General features: G+C 38.4%; 1 protein-coding gene across 1 annotated transcript in view; it reads right to left on the bottom strand.

Annotated features, from left to right (window-relative positions):
• Positions 1–1,009: 1,009 nt before the first annotated feature.
• Positions 1,010–16,136, bottom strand: part of LOC129095737 (glycine receptor subunit alpha-1-like) — a 34,350-nt gene continuing 19,223 nt past the window's right edge. The window contains exons 5-11 of the mRNA XM_054604296.1: positions 10,511–10,734; positions 9,722–9,804; positions 7,375–7,512; positions 6,160–6,374; positions 3,850–3,999; positions 2,728–2,856; positions 1,010–1,342 (exon numbers count right to left, since the gene is read on the bottom strand). Of these exons, the coding sequence (XP_054460271.1) occupies positions 1,010–1,342; positions 2,728–2,856; positions 3,850–3,999; positions 6,160–6,374; positions 7,375–7,512; positions 9,722–9,804; positions 10,511–10,734 (1,272 nt within the window). The remainder of the gene's footprint in view (positions 1,343–2,727; positions 2,857–3,849; positions 4,000–6,159; positions 6,375–7,374; positions 7,513–9,721; positions 9,805–10,510; positions 10,735–16,136) is intronic.

Below are 16,136 nucleotides of genomic sequence, written 5' to 3'. Positions count from 1 at the left end.
TTATAAATTAATGAAAGGCTGAGAGGTAGAGACAAGTACATTGTTTTCATCTAGTAACATATTTATATGTTCTTTATCACTTTTTGTTGTGTTTATTTGCATTATCTGTAGATTACTGAAGTAGATAGAAGATAACTGAGACATTTGTGAGATTTGAGATACTTCTGGCCTTTCAATGTCATTTGCAAATACTTTGTAAGGCATATAGTCCTCACTTTAAATGAGGTCAAACAAAATACTCAACCAATGACTGGTAACTCCATGAATTGCAGTATTAAATTGTGTTTCTAAAACATCTACTAACACACTCCCTAACCATTAGTGCATGTCTAAATCATGTTATGTATAAATGCATGCATAAATGTATATCAAAATTATTTCTTGATCATTGACTTACACTTTATAAATGATACAGCTATTAAAAAGTGTGATTGTGATTGAAATAATACTTCATTTCTTAACTTCTTCCATTACTCATCACATTGATTATGTTGATATTTAAGTAATAGATTTTGAGTCAGATGGACAACCTCACTCATTAGTGGGAGATTATTTTTACATTTTGAAATTTCTAGGACATATCTATATGCTGGATTTGGTTATGCATATATATATATATATATATATATATATATATATATATATATATATATATATTATTCTAGACCCTGTCAATATGTGTCATCAACAACTCCTCAGATATTCTCAACAGTCAGTATCTTTAATAGAGCACCCTTCTGTGTATTTAATAGTCTCATCGTTCAGCAACTGCAGAAGTTGTATTCTTTGATTTGCTATCCCCGATGCTTTTCTGGTTTTGTTCATTATTTGTAAGAACTGATATGAGCTTTATGCTTTCAGAATCATGGCATTTTTGAAAATTGTTCAGGGATTAAGGAAAAGGGAAATGAAAGTAGTTAATGAAATGTCCTCATATGAATAGCGGTACAAGGATGCGTGTTTGTGCGCACATACTGTACATAAATAATCTCTGTTCTTTCTTTACTTATCACATATGTACATCTTCACGTCGAAGTATTTTATAAAGAACCCAGTAGAATATATTAAAGAAGAGGAAGGCAAGAGGGAAGCCGGCCCTCGAAACAGTGTCAATCTTTTTGGCTCTCTCAATAAATAACTTCCTCATTTCTTCCACGCTTTTAACCCCTCCACCTGCTGCTGCTGCCACCCCAGATGGTTTCTGGGTAGTGTTTGCTGTGGCTCCTGGGGTGTTCACAACAGTAACGGTATTGTTGGCGCTGCCCTTCATGTCCTTGCTGTTGCTTGGAGTGGAGGCTACAGCAGCTGTTGAGGTCTGTCTGTTCTCATGTACTTCTCCTTCCTGTTGGAGAGACAATGAAGGAGAGGAAGGGCTCACAGATCAGATGAAAGTGCTAATTTATTATTTCACGACTGCACATGTCGCTGATGGGCCCTTGAGCATGGCACTGAATGAGGGTTTAATGGATTGACTGCTTTTTTTTATATATATATATATATATATATATATATATATATATATATACACAGCGGGTAAAATAAGTATTGAACACGTCACCATTATTCTCAGTAAATATATTTCTAAAGGTGCTATTGACATGAAATTTTCACCAGATGTCGGTAACAACCCAAGTAATGCATACATACAAAGCTCTCCACAAGTGCTCCTTGGCTCTTGGACAACTCTTCTGATAATTCTTTTCACTCCTCTGTCAGAAATCTTGCGAGGAGCACCTGGTCGTGGCCGGTTTATGGTGAAATGATGTTCTTTCCACTTCCGGATTATGGCCCCAACAGTGCTCACTGGAACATTCAGAAGTTTAGAAATCCTTCTGTAACCAATGCCATTAGTATGTTTTGCAACAATAAGGTTGCGAAGGTCTTGAGAGAGCTCTTTGCTTTTACCCATCATGAGATGTTTCTTGTGTGACACCTTGGTAATGAGACACCTTTTTATAGGCCATCAGTTGGGACTGAACCAGCTGATATTCATTTGCACTGACAAGGGGCAGGATTGCTTTCTAATTACTGATAGATTTCAGCTGGTGTCTTGGCTTTCCATGCCTTTTTGCACCACCCTTTCTTCATGTGTTCAATACTTTTCAATTCTGTTTTATTTCACATAACTTCATTTCTCATTTCTTATTTGTTTGGTTTTCTTTGTATGTATGGATTACTTGGGTTGTTACCGACATCTGATGAAAATATCATGTCAATAGCACCTTTAGAAATATATTTACTGAGAAAAATGGTGACGTGTTCAATACTTATTTTACCCGCTGTATATATTTTATTGGCTTTGAAATGTATTGGTTGGTGCAGAAAAGATTAATTTCACACCTGATGTCTTGATTTCATACCAAAGCATACTCAGAAGTTTCAATTTGCCTTAATAGATTTGAACACTTATTTCCTGTGCATCTCTGCAAATTAAATAGGTTAATAAATGGCCATTATGGAACATTTCCTATGCTTGCTCAAGATGTTAAAGGTTTCTAAGAGACATTGTTCTCATGAAATATTTTCTCAATCTAAAAATCAAGCATATGATGCTAGTTTGGGGTATCAATATGACCTATATTCCAGTGGCTCCCACCCTGTATTCCTGTCCATGTCTTTGTTAAACCAACAGACTGATGGGGAGGTGGTTGGAACATGCAAGTGAAACATGCACAAATACATGCAAACATGCACCCACACACACACACGCATGTACTGTGCCATTACCCTGTGGTTGCTGGTGTAGATGTTGGTCATAGATCCGTAAGGAGGGTCTGTTGGGTTGAGGCCGTTGTCAACATTAACACGGCGGAGGGAACAAGCTAGCTCCTCTGGATCAACAGCACCTCCACTGATCTACCACACGTTGACAGCATGCACACCAGTAATCAACAACAAAAAAAATAAATAGCGTCTGAAAACAAGGGTTTGGACACACATTCATTCAGTCAATCTAAATGTTAAAAGTGTTAACTGTTTAAAGCTTCCAAATTGGGGGTTTTCCTTTAACTTCTGAATAATTGCCTGAGCAGTTACCTTCTGAGAACACCAAATAATATGAAATTTGAAAGCACAAACTTCAATATTGAAACTTTCTCAAGTGAAAATGTTATAAGATAAAAATGGCCTTTTATGTGTTGCTATGTCGCATCCCCAGGTGTTCCATTCTACTATTCATTCATACCTCAAATATTCATTATTTTAGCTTTTTCTTTCATCAAAAGAATAACAGTTTTCTCATGTTTTTATAACGTTTTTGATAACTGCGATATTCTATTGGTAATTTGTTTCAAAACCATTTAAACTGAGGAAATACACAGTTTTCGGCCAGATAAAAATACTGTCCACTAATTGAAAATTTTACTGATTTGATGAGACATATTATTTCTGATTTCTGGCTTCCTTACAAGTAAATGCTGTTTGTGTTTGTGAGTTGAATGAATGCCGAGTTGATTCCTTTCCTCTGCCACAGAGATTCTAATCATGCATTTACATCAGACTTATACTCTGTTCGGATGGCCTTCTGTCAGAAATAACATAACTGTGAACCACATAGATTAAGTTACGGCCACTCTGTATCATGCACTAATACAGTTAGGGAGATTCGGTGTTTTGGGAGTCTCAAACATGCACAGTAGGATGCACTGCCATTTTGTATCTACTGTCGCACATTGGGAATGGCATCATGATTTTCTTTTTCACCCCCTCCACCCTCTCTCTCATCTAATGCTATTACTCGTAAAGCATGCCATCACGAGGTGGAAGCCTCAAACTAGTGTTGAGAGAACAACAAACAGTAGTATCTTTGTGCAGGTATAGGATAGTAGCATGTTAAGGAATTTTGAGTACCTTGCTTTTGCTCTTGGGATGCCGTCTGAAACGCAGCAGGTCTTTATGTTGCCTCGACACAAAGTTGACGGCAGCATACTCCAACAGTGCAGAGAAGACGAAGAGAAGACACACTGCCATCCAGATGTCTATGGCCTTGACGTAAGAGACCTTTAAACACGCAAACACAATAGGTAAAGTGTCAATCAGCGGACATTCACCTATCAGAGGCTTCTTGTAGACTTGGTATGGTTGATCCTGCAATGCAAATTATATTTGGTTCAAGGTACATGTGTTTGTTGACCACTCGTACATTTTAGGATTTAGCTGTGCTAGAATAGAGCTTTAGGGATGGTAATGTTGCTCATTCTGTTAGTCAGACCACTTCTACATTTTTGTTTTATGTGGGAATTTATTCAACCAAGTCTCAAGCCTAGTTTTATCTTTTTTACATTTTTGATCAAAAAAGTTAATTTCACAACTCTTAATGTATATGTGTGTATTCATATATCCCTCATCCTTTTCATCATTACTGACATTGTTTTAGGGTTGTAGCTGCTGCTCTTTGCACACACACAGGCACACACATACAAACATGCGCACACACATACACACACAAACACACACATGTATTGGTTTACATTATGGGGTAGTGCAATCGTCCCTATTTTTTTCCCAAAAGGTAGGCAAGTCCCCACAATGTGACTGTGTAATCAGATTTATGTCACCACATGACTGGAAAAACATGCGCATGCACACACACACACACACACACACACACACACACACACACACACACACACACACACACACACACACACACACACACACACACACACACACACACACACACACACACACACACACACACACAGACAAACAGACAAACACTCGCTGTGACACTGAGGCTTGCGGTGTCGAAATGATGCAACATTTCTTTATGAAATAATGATTTATTTAAACATGTGCTACATACTGGAGTGCAATGTTCTGTTCAGCGCAGTAAACATGAGAAACCTCCTAACATCTAAACACACGCACATGCACACACAAACACAGTATGTGTGATCGAGGTGGATGAGCTAATAAGGGTTATGTAAATTAGTGCTCCATCTGTGATATTTTTCTCATGCATACAACATATCAGTACATGGCTAAGGGACTCTTTCTTACACTTACAGTAGCAGATACATGATGTCTGTAATCAACACATACTTGTGCTTGCCACTGAAAACATGCACCAATAAAAATAGAGAAAGATTTCAGGTCTCAGGCGAGGGAATTAAGCAATTCTGATACACACACACACACACACACACACACACACGCACACAAATATGAAATAAATTATTCCCAAAGTCATCACCAACCCTTTTGTGGGAAACAGGGAAGGCAGTTTTAAGAGGCATAATCAATATGTCGTTTATAAAAAAAAGGAAAAAAAGAACAAGAAGTTGGTCTGGAACAAAAAATCCACCAACTCGAAAACATTTTTTAGGTATATATGTGCTGCCCCAAAGGCATGGGAGTTGTCATGCGCCACCCGTCATAAAACTGCAGAAGAGGACGAGGGAAGTGCTGTAGGTTGGCAACGAAAAAGCCGTGGTATCATGTCTCAGACCTCGAGGCTGCCAGACCTTCCATAAATGGAAAGCTGGCCAAATTTGCTCCAATCCTTCCCATTTCCTATGTGGAGGGAGAACATGGAAATGGTTGTGCCAGAGATGAGGTCTGTGAAGGAATCACCGGCTCGCATTTGAAAGCAGCAGCTGACGTTTTGTCACCTTGTCCTTCTCCTCTCCCCCTCTGTAGAGAGGGCAAAGACACTGTGAAAACGATAAACTAGCGTTTTAAAAAAAAAAATCCAATACGTTCTATAACAATACGTTCCATTGTCCCTTGAACATGTTTATACCATCCAATGCCAAATAATATCCATCTTATCTTATCCTGTGCTAGAGGTAGAGCAACCCTGTACAAGTTTGCTGAAAAAAATTGCTATCACAGGACTGACAAATACAGACAGACAACCATTCATTGCCACATTCACATTGCAAGTTAGAACCTCTAGTTCAACTAACTTGCAACTTGTGTGTGGATTGGGGCACCTAAAAGATAACAGTACACTGAGTCAGATGGAAAATAAAACCCACTATGTTACAGTCAACACGGACTGTTTATTATTATTATACCAGTTACTATTTAAATTGTAACTGGTGTGCTATCTTGGACAGGTCTCCCTCGGAAAAGAGTTTTCTATATCAAAAGACTTCCTGATTAAATATATGTTACATTTAAAAGATACAAATATTAAAAATAATAAAAAAAGACCTTAGGCAGTGAAGTGCGGGAACCTGAACTCTGTGTTGTCATTGTGAGGACAGTGGTGATGCCCAGTGCCACTCTGGCTGGGGCAGCATCCATGTTGATCCAGAAGGAGACCCAGGACAGAATGACAATGAGCAGAGAAGGGATGTACATCTGGATCAGGTAGTAGCCCATCTGACGCTCCAGGTGGAACCGCACTTCAATACAAGTAAATTTACCTGCAACAAAGCAGAGACACGCTTAAAATAATATTTGCATATTTATAATTACAAGGTACATTTCTGAAGCGCGGTAATCAGCAACAAAGGGAGGGGGGGTCACAGTTCTGATTTTAAAAGGCACTGTTGGCTGTATTTACCTGTGCTTCAACCCCGATTCACCCAGGCTTCAAGCTAGCCAGTGGAGCATGCTTACATGTACGAAAATGCACTTAAAGCACACATGGTCATCGCCAGAGTGCAGATGAGCTCTAAAATCTTCTGTAATTTTTCCAAACAATTTTCACTCTCATTTATTTAAACAACAAACATAAAAAGTACATCTCTGCGTTCGTCAGAGTCTTATCTCTCTGATGATATCAATATGTTGTCAATTGGAATCATGGTTTTACGATTGGGGGAAGAAGTTTGACAGCTAGTTTTGGTCAAAATCCTTTAGTAATTAGTCTGCCTCTCCACCCAGGTTCTCCAATCACCATGGCAACCAGTGACACACACGTACAGAAGCACAAGCACAAGCACACGCACGCAGTGTGCGTGTGACCAATGAATCTCAAATACAGAGATGAGAGGAGCAATAGCTCCTCATTCTCAAGTGCCCTAATGGTCACATTAAAACACAACAAATATAAAAATTACATCAACACGTTCGGCAGAGTCTTTTCTCTCTGTTGATAATATTATTTATGCGATTACTTTTTTTTCAAATGAACCTCAAATGTACCTCAAATGAACCCCAAACTAACCCTAAATGAACCTCATTGATACAGCTGTCTCCGAACTGTTAATATATGCGATGTCTTTGGGCAGTAGCAGCCATACAGTCAAAATTTCTAGTGAAATTTTCTAGTGTTAATTGTTATTGTTTGTTTCTCCCATCTTCCAGCTTTTTTTTTTACTTGACTTGATTCCAGCAGCACATGATTGATGAATAGGGCAACCGTTTCAACCAGCGTGCATGTTACAGTGCCTGTGTCACGATGCTTACGGTTTGTGTTACCTGTGTTGTAGTGCTTGGTGCAGTATCTGAGATCTGATTCATCTTTTAGGATAAACTGTGGCAGCGTGAGGCCTTCGGCCACTTGGACTGATCCATTTTCTTGCCACTCAAAGATCAGGTCATTCATGGTGTAGCCAACTGAAAAAAACAAACCACAGGATAATTTGATAATCTCAATTAATAAAACATTTTGCAAAATAAAGGTTATGGAGAACAGATGAGATAACTACAGTATAAAGTACCAACAAATGGAAAAGCTCAAGATAAGTACAAGTACAATAACAATGTATTCAAGTACAGCACTTGAGTAAATGTAGAGTCCTCTGACCGTACTGCTGCACTGAGAACCATTTCGACAGGGCTCACAGACTGATACACAGTCAATGCAGTTACAGCTGGATGGGCCAGGAAGCTGGATGCGTTAACCTTGACACAAACTATCTTTACTATTATGCTTACTATGATAATAATAATAATTCCATCATGGATTTTTTTTTTTAGAAGAACAATATTATCCGATCATTCAATAATATTCTCATTTACATGTTGTATCAAACATGTTTCCAGTGGGTGTTCCTCAATTCCCTGCCAGGGTTGTCCCTTAAAAATAATCTATTCTCTTTGTGATTTACATGGACAGGAACTAAAGACGCAGCTGGGGTGGAGGAGAGTGTGTGGTTTGGGGGCAACAGCATTTTGTCCCTGCTCTTTGCAGACGCTGTGGTTCTTTTTGTTACATCAGACTGTGACCATCAGCACACACTGGGAAGATTTGCAGCCGAGGGGGAAGTGGTCAAGATGAGAGTCCGTACCTCCAAGTCTGAGGCCACGGTTCTGTGACCAAGACCAGAGGATTGCTCACTCTGGGTTGGGAGTAAGTCACTGTCTAAAGTGAGGTTCAAGTATCTTGGGGTCTTCTTCACAGGTGAGATTAAAATGGAGTGTGAGACAGAAAGGCGGTCCGGTGTGGCGTCGGTACTGATGTGGGCATTGCAACGGGCCGTTGTAGTGAAGACAAAGCTGAGCCTTACCTATGGTCATGAGCTTTGGGTAGTGATTGAAAGATCGATATCACGGATCAGGCGTCCAAAATGAACTTCCTTCGTAAAGTAGCTGGACTCAGCCTTAGGCTACATCCACACTACTGAGTTTACATTTTGAAATGCATATCTTTTGTAAGTTCATGCCTAGCGTCAACACTACTCCAGAGTTTTAGAGCACCTAAAAGAAGGAGTTTGAAAACGCAACAGAACTCCAAACTTTTTCTGACATTCGGGACAACCCCTAAAATGGCAGATATAGTCCCAAATGTCCCAGGACCAACAGGGGTACTTTCTGACATTTGGGGGACAAAAGCGAAAAACTTCTGCCACAGGGGATAAGACATTTTACTTACATTTCACCCTATTCTAAAGTATTCCAAATTTCTGATTCCTTGCTGCATATGTTGCTACAGAATTATCCAGTGCCATATCCCCACAATACCTTCAGCTAAGAAGCTGATATTTAGATAATAATAATACATTTTATTTGTATAGCGCTTTAAGAGGTACTATACGACACTTTACATGGTAAAGACAGAAACAATAAAATAAATAACAATGGAATCAAGGCAAAGAGAGGACGTTATAACAGCAATAAACAAAACAACACAGGTTGAAAGCAGATTTAAATAGATAACTTTTAAGTGCAGTTTTGAAAGTGGCGAGTGATGGGAAATGTCTGAGGTGCTGGGGGAGAGAGTTCCAGAGTGAGGGGGCAGCAATGGAGAAGGCCCTTCCCCCCCAGGGTTCGGTGTTTGGACCGAGTAGGGGGGGTGAATTTTCTTCAAACTTGGCAATTTGAGATGGCTCTCCCCAGGTATTCCCATTCAAAAGTTTCAGCCTCCTAGCCCGGAGCATTGTGAAGATATAATTCTGTCAACTCAGAAAACATTGGTGAATGTCAGAATCTTTGTGGAAACTACGCAAGAAGAAATTCTTTCTTAAGAACTTTTGTTGAAAGAGGCCCATAAATAGTACTCAGCAAGATGTGCACTGATATGTATCCATAGATATTTTAGGTAGGTATACAATAAATCCCCCTGCCATTACATTGTGTTCAGCTACACCAATGTGAGCAAATTAGGAAAGCATTTCCTTGATTTCAAACTATAGCATTTAGTTGGTTTCAAGCTTATGATCAGAACTAGGTTTAGGTTCTGTTGAGTGAAAAGGTTGGGAATTTATCTTTGATGTTAAGGTTGAGCAAGGGGTTAGGGAATGTATAATGTCAACAAGAGTCCTCACAAGTATAGAACTACAAACTGTTATGTGTGTATGTGCATGTTTGTTTATACTGTACTTACAGCTCTCCAGCTGCATGATGCAGGTCTGAACATCCATAGGGAAGTTTTTAAGATCCATGGGACATGAGAGAGTTAATGTTAATCTGAAAGCAAAGAGAGAGAACAATTGACTAGGGAGTCAAAGAGAGTGACATGGTTTGATGTCATCCATTAATGTCGTACATATGTACAGTATCAAAGCACTTTTATCTTTGCTTATGCAATATTAATGCGGCACTAAGTCGGATATCTTTATGGCTCCAAAATAGCATGACCTCTCCGCAATATCAAGGATACACCACTACCATTATTTATCTTGCTGTCTATCACATCCACTGTACAAATAAAAGGTTGGCAAATTTATTAGACATACATAGAAACTTGCATGCAGCAATACAGAACTTTTATTAGCATCTCATGTTGAAAGTGACAGAACTTAAATGGAGGATTTTCATAAAACATTTTTTGCTCTGCGCTTTAATTAAATTACTTTTTATTTGTTAATTATATTTTATTTTATTTTATTAGTTCACTCTACATTATTTTGGGTTGTATTGATCAGTGTGCATTAATATTGTATGTAAGCATTCTGTTGGTTCAGGCACTGGAAATCAAAATATAATAATATCAGAAGATGCATAATATTACAAAACAAATGCATTCTTAATTGTAAAATGAAAAAACTGAATGTTGCACTATCATAGAGAAATAGAGTACTCTTCCAAATTACATCTTATTTCCAACTGTACTTTGGGTGCACTGTGTTGCATGAAAAAGTATTTTCCTAAACAGGGTATTTCCCACACCTACCTTATAGAGTACAAAACATTCCCATTCTTAAATATCCTGAGCAGTTTGTTATCTGTAGTGACTTCGTGAAAGTGGGCCCCCTTCTCATTGGCAAAGAACAGGTCTGGTTTCCATATGGAGTCTAACATTGAGGGGTCCAAGTCCAAAGAATCATCTGGGTATTCAGCATAGGCGAGTCTTGGGTCGTTCCACTGCTGACGGAGGAAGATATTTACACGGTAGTCCTACAAACACAGAGAATAACATGCATGCATTACTCACAGGGACATTTAGAGGAACCTGCAGTAACTGGTTGACACCCCCAAGCAAAATTTGCATTACGAGCAGCTCCTTGCAGGTATCATGGAAGATTTTCTATATATGGATGACAACGACTGTAAATATATACCATGTTGTATGTAACATTAAATATAAACACATATACATGTGCAGTTCATTACATGAGGAAAAGAGATGAGAATTAATGCTCTTTAAAAAAAAAAAATTACAGAGAAAAATCCAAACCACACTTTTTGATAATTGTGTGTAGTTACAGTGCTTCATTTTTCCCCCCCATTGTATTCTGTATCAAATGAAGGTTAAACGATCAATTCCAAATATATGGGTGAATTTGAGAAATTTAGCTTTGCATTTTTCAACGGAGAAGCAGAGATCTATACTCACGGCCATAATCTTCTATAAGGGAACATTTTATCTAACAATAGATATCACGATACAGAAATTGTTCTGTAAATTTAATTAAGAAATAATCGTTTGAAATAACCATACCATACTTCATCACATTTGATTAATTCTTCTATTTGGAACTTCAATACAAACTAAAATAACACTTGAGATTAAAACAAAAAAACTCAAAACAGTCAAAATTAAATTCTTTAAAAATGGAAGCTTTAAGCTTTATGAAATCAATAAATTCAAGTGATACAGGTTGTAAGGTTAACAGGTCCAAATAAATACCAGCCTGACTTCTTAACATCCTAAGCTAGTGCGTTGCCAGCCAGATGTTCTGTGTGTTAACTATCAAACGGTTGCAGAAACGGGTTCAGCTGGACGTTTCACCACTATTGACTTAAAGGTGCATACTTTCAAGTTGCAGTGGCTTTGAAACAACAAGATAATATTGTGTTTCACCAAATACTGCTGTTCGGTTATAATAATAACTAGAAAATTTCGCAAGAAATTTTGACAGTGTGGCTGCTACTGCCCGAAGACGTTGCATATATTAACAGTTCTGAGACAGCTGTATCAATGATGTTCATTTAGAGTTGATTGGGGTTCATTTGAGGTACATTTGAGGTTCATTTGAAAAGTGAGTCCAATTGCATTAATAATATTATCAACAGAGAGAAAAGACTCTGCCAAACGCGTTGATGTAATTTTTATGTTTGTTGTGTTTTAATGTGACCATTAGGGCACTTGAGAATGAAGAGCTATCACTCCTCTCATCTCTGTATTTGAGATTCATAGTTCACACACACACACACACACACACACACACACACACACACACACACACACACACACACACACACACACACACACACACACACACACACACACACACACACACACACACACACACACACACACACACACACACACACACACACACACACACACACACACACACACACACACACACACCCTGCATGCGTGCACACATGCTTCTGTGCGTGTGTGTCACTGGTTGCCATGGTGATTGGAGCACCTGGGTGGAGAAGCAGAGTAATTAAGAGAGTAGACATTGATTTAGCACAAAACTAGCTGTCAAACTCCTTCCCCTAATCGTAAAACCATGATTCCAATAGACAACATATTGATATCACCACAGAGATAAGACTCAGAGATGTACTTTTTATGTTTGTTGTTTAAAAAAATGTGAGCTTCAGAGCAGATTAGAAAAATTGTTACTATATGCTTTCTTTGAGAAATTGACGTCAGATTTAACATTGAGTCTAATGGAGCAGTTGGTTGGAGTTCATTTTGCTTTCAGGCAGATGGAGTCAAATGTGTAAGTCTGATTGATTTCATAGACACATGTCTACGACCAGCACATTATTTCCTACTTTTTTTTAAACCACCAAATGGTTTATGAAGAGAAGAACAGAAGATTTTACAAGTCATCTCCACTCTGGCGATGACATCACGCACTCTAGGTCTGAACATTCCATCCAATACACACCCATTATAAAATCTGAAAAAGGCTTACATTTTCCTGAAACTTAAACTCTGATGTCATGAAATCTGTGCAAGTTATCAAAATGCCCATTTGGACCAATATAGTCCAGAGTTTTGTTAAAGTTTTAAACTTCGAATAATTTTTCTATGTTAAAGTATGGTGAGTCAGTCTGGGCCCAAAGTTGAGTGTTTTTTAACTCTCTTCACTCCCAAAATGCATTCATCTCTATGGGGAAATTGCTCTCCGCTTTTCGTGGTTTCCATGGAAACCGCTAGACAAATCTCAGAGAAAAGTCATAGCACACGATTCCCCATCAGGCCGCACGATTTCATGTATTTTGACGCATGTGTTGGCAACGCTGTAGGAGGAGATACGCGCCAACAGCCTTGTTGCTACACAGCCACACAGAATAACTTTATTTATTCTTTGCTTTGAAACACCTTTCAAAGCAAAGTCACAAATTGCTTTACAATAAAACATAAAAGCAAATAAGAAACACAATCAAACAGGTAAGAATAGAGTAGAATCTGTTAGATGTAATGATAAGCCACACAACGTTCACCAGTCGTGAATTTGGAACTGTTAGATTGGCCCTGCTCAAAGATCTCAGGCAGCAGTCAGGCTCATAAGGAATCAGCAGATCATAGATATAGGAAGGAGCCATGCTGTTCAAGGCTTTAAAAACAAGCAGTGAAATCTTAAAATCAATTCTAAAACACACAGGTAACCAATAAAGGGAAGCAAGGATTGGTGTGATGTGGTCACTTCTCTTCATACAAGTTAAAAGCCTGGTGGCAGCGCTCTGTATCAATTGTAGTCTTTTAATGTTTCGCCTGCTGATACCAGAATAAAGTGCATTGCAGTAGTCGAGTCCGGAGTAGATAAAAGCATGAATGACTCTCTCCAGGTCTGCAGTTGAAAGGAATGAACTGATTTTCCTAACAACTTGAAACCTTATCTGAGCTGGAAATGCAATTCATTGCACAGTGATTCACTGCCTGCCTGGGGTTACCCTGAATGTCTATACTTAAAGATATGATTTCTGTTGGCAGGAAAAGAGGCCTTCATTTCATTTTTTCTCATCCAGCATTCGTAGCATTACCTAGAAAAATAATGCCATGTAAATGTTATCTATTTAATGTTGAACAAGGATGTATAAAGATCGCTAAATCGAACACTTGGCGGGTGGGAGTTGAGCTGGATTGGTCCAACAAATGGCAATCTTTCAGCCAGGAGACTGCAATTCCCCATGTGAAACAATAAGTCATTGCTGATGTTTTTGTCACGTAACTTGCGTACTTCATTAACGGCATTACCGTGGTAATTTTAACCCACCATCTATTCCTAAACCTAACTAAGTGGTTTTGTGCCTAAACCTACTTATTTCACAATCTATTCCTAAACATCACTACGTAGTTCTGCTGCCCAAACCTAACCAAGCAGTTTGGTTTTACTAAACTTTAACTGAGTTCCCTGAAAGTTTATTTTGAACTTGTTGCTGGCTTTTCATAGGAATACGCACAATGAGGAGTACATTTACATAGGATGTCATACGAACCGTTGTATGAGGATATACAACTCAGCCATCAGTCATTTCTGGTGCTTTCTGAATGACCATAGTGTCCAGGTACCAAGCATTAAATACACAATCCTTTTTTTTCTGGTGTCTTTAACCTCCATTCCAGCGGAGAACTATCCTAATTCCTAATAAAACGTCATACGATGATAAATTTCATCCATGTTTTCAAATATATGTTGTGATACATTAACATCTGGACAAGTAGACAAGAGAATATTTGGAGGTAGTGAATGTCAGTCAAATGGATTTGCACCTTATAGAAGACATTAAGTCACTTATTTTAGTAAAAGGAGAGTGAATAAAGTTTTATTATTTAGGAGTTAGGTGAGACTGAAGTAGAGGTAAAAAATAATGAATGCCTTTTTGCTCCGTTCCTGCTGAAAATTGTAAATGGGAAATACAAACTTTATAAGATGCCAATATGTCAATGTTGTATTCAAAGCCTGGCCCATTACCACAAAGTCAAAAAAAAAGAAAAAAGAATGCAACTTTAACGAACCATCACAACCAAAAGGATACAAGTGCTCTGCTAACAAGAAAACAGCTAAATTGTTATAGCACACATTTGAACAGTTTTTATGAGGACAAACCTTAGGCATTGTCATGTCTCCCTGTGCAGCCATATAAACTAAACCCTGCTGGCAGGATTTAGTTAGCACAGATGGAGAATGGATTAAGAGCAATGGAGAGATTGAGTGAACAAATGAAAAAAAAGGTTTTACAGTATTTAATCTGTTTAACATAGAAAGCGTGTACAGACCAGAATAAACCGACCTGGCTTAAAGCCCTGTATTTGTGCATGTCTGTGTTAGAGTTTGTGCATGTGAACTGTACGTGTGACACTGGGCATGATTTCCTCCAATAATCTTTAATATCTTTATACATATTAAATATTTAAATAATAAATAATAAATGTGCCTACGTATGTATGGTTGAGATAAGCTCTGAAAACAAGAGGGATTAGAGTGAATCTATTTGACTAAACTGCATGACATCCCAACATCCATTCACCCAATGTTATTTCCTACAAATACAGCTTCAGAGACCCCCATCTCTCCCATTACCACCTGTGTAATGATATCTGGGCACAGAACAGGAATGATTCCACAACTCGGGACAAACAAGTATGGTCAAATACCCAAAGTTTAATTCCAAATACAGGCAGGAGGTCAATCAACAAGAGCCAAACAGAGAAAGTTAAACTAACAAGGCAGAAATCAGAATTCGAGAAGTCAAACAGGGTTCAGTTAATCAGGGTTCGCCTTAGCCAACACAAAAGTAGTACTTACTGATTTGGCCAAAACGTGGCATGTAGTATGTATTACACAACCATAAGCAAAATCTGCTGTATGTCAAAAAAACTGGATGTCCAAATTAGTATGACATCCAGTTTTTTTGTGAAAAAATAACTTTTTGGGCCACAGTTGTTATGAACATTCATAACAACTGTGGCCCAAAAAGTTATTTTTTCACAATTTTCAGTTAGGTAATTCTGAGAATTCTTGAGGCTAGAAATCAACTGGTGAATGGAAAATCAGCGGCAGCATTTTCTGGAGTTCAGAAGCTCCAGAAACTGGTATGACTGCAAGCTAGTGCCTGCCGGCGTTCGCTAGCTAGCGGAGCTCTCTCAAGAGACCATTTTCATAGACAAGAAGCTTTTATTTCCCAAATGACAGATGGTTTGTTTAATTATCACAACACGAATGATCATATCCAAAATGAATAGGAACCTGTGGTTATCTACCTTTTTGCCGCTGAAAAGCTTCCCTAGTTTCCGTGGGCGTAGCTCACTTGCCAGCCAGCCAGTCATGCTCATAGACAGGCTAGTGAAAAACAGATAGTGGCAAGGGAAAGACCCGCCTCTCTGA

The sequence above is a fragment of the Anoplopoma fimbria genome, chromosome 9 (genome assembly GCF_027596085.1).
Source record: "Anoplopoma fimbria isolate UVic2021 breed Golden Eagle Sablefish chromosome 9, Afim_UVic_2022, whole genome shotgun sequence".
NCBI classification, from domain to species: domain Eukaryota; kingdom Metazoa; phylum Chordata; class Actinopteri; order Perciformes; family Anoplopomatidae; genus Anoplopoma; species Anoplopoma fimbria.
Note: the sequence above shows the minus strand (reverse complement) of the source record. Positions and strands in the feature narration are given on the sequence as shown.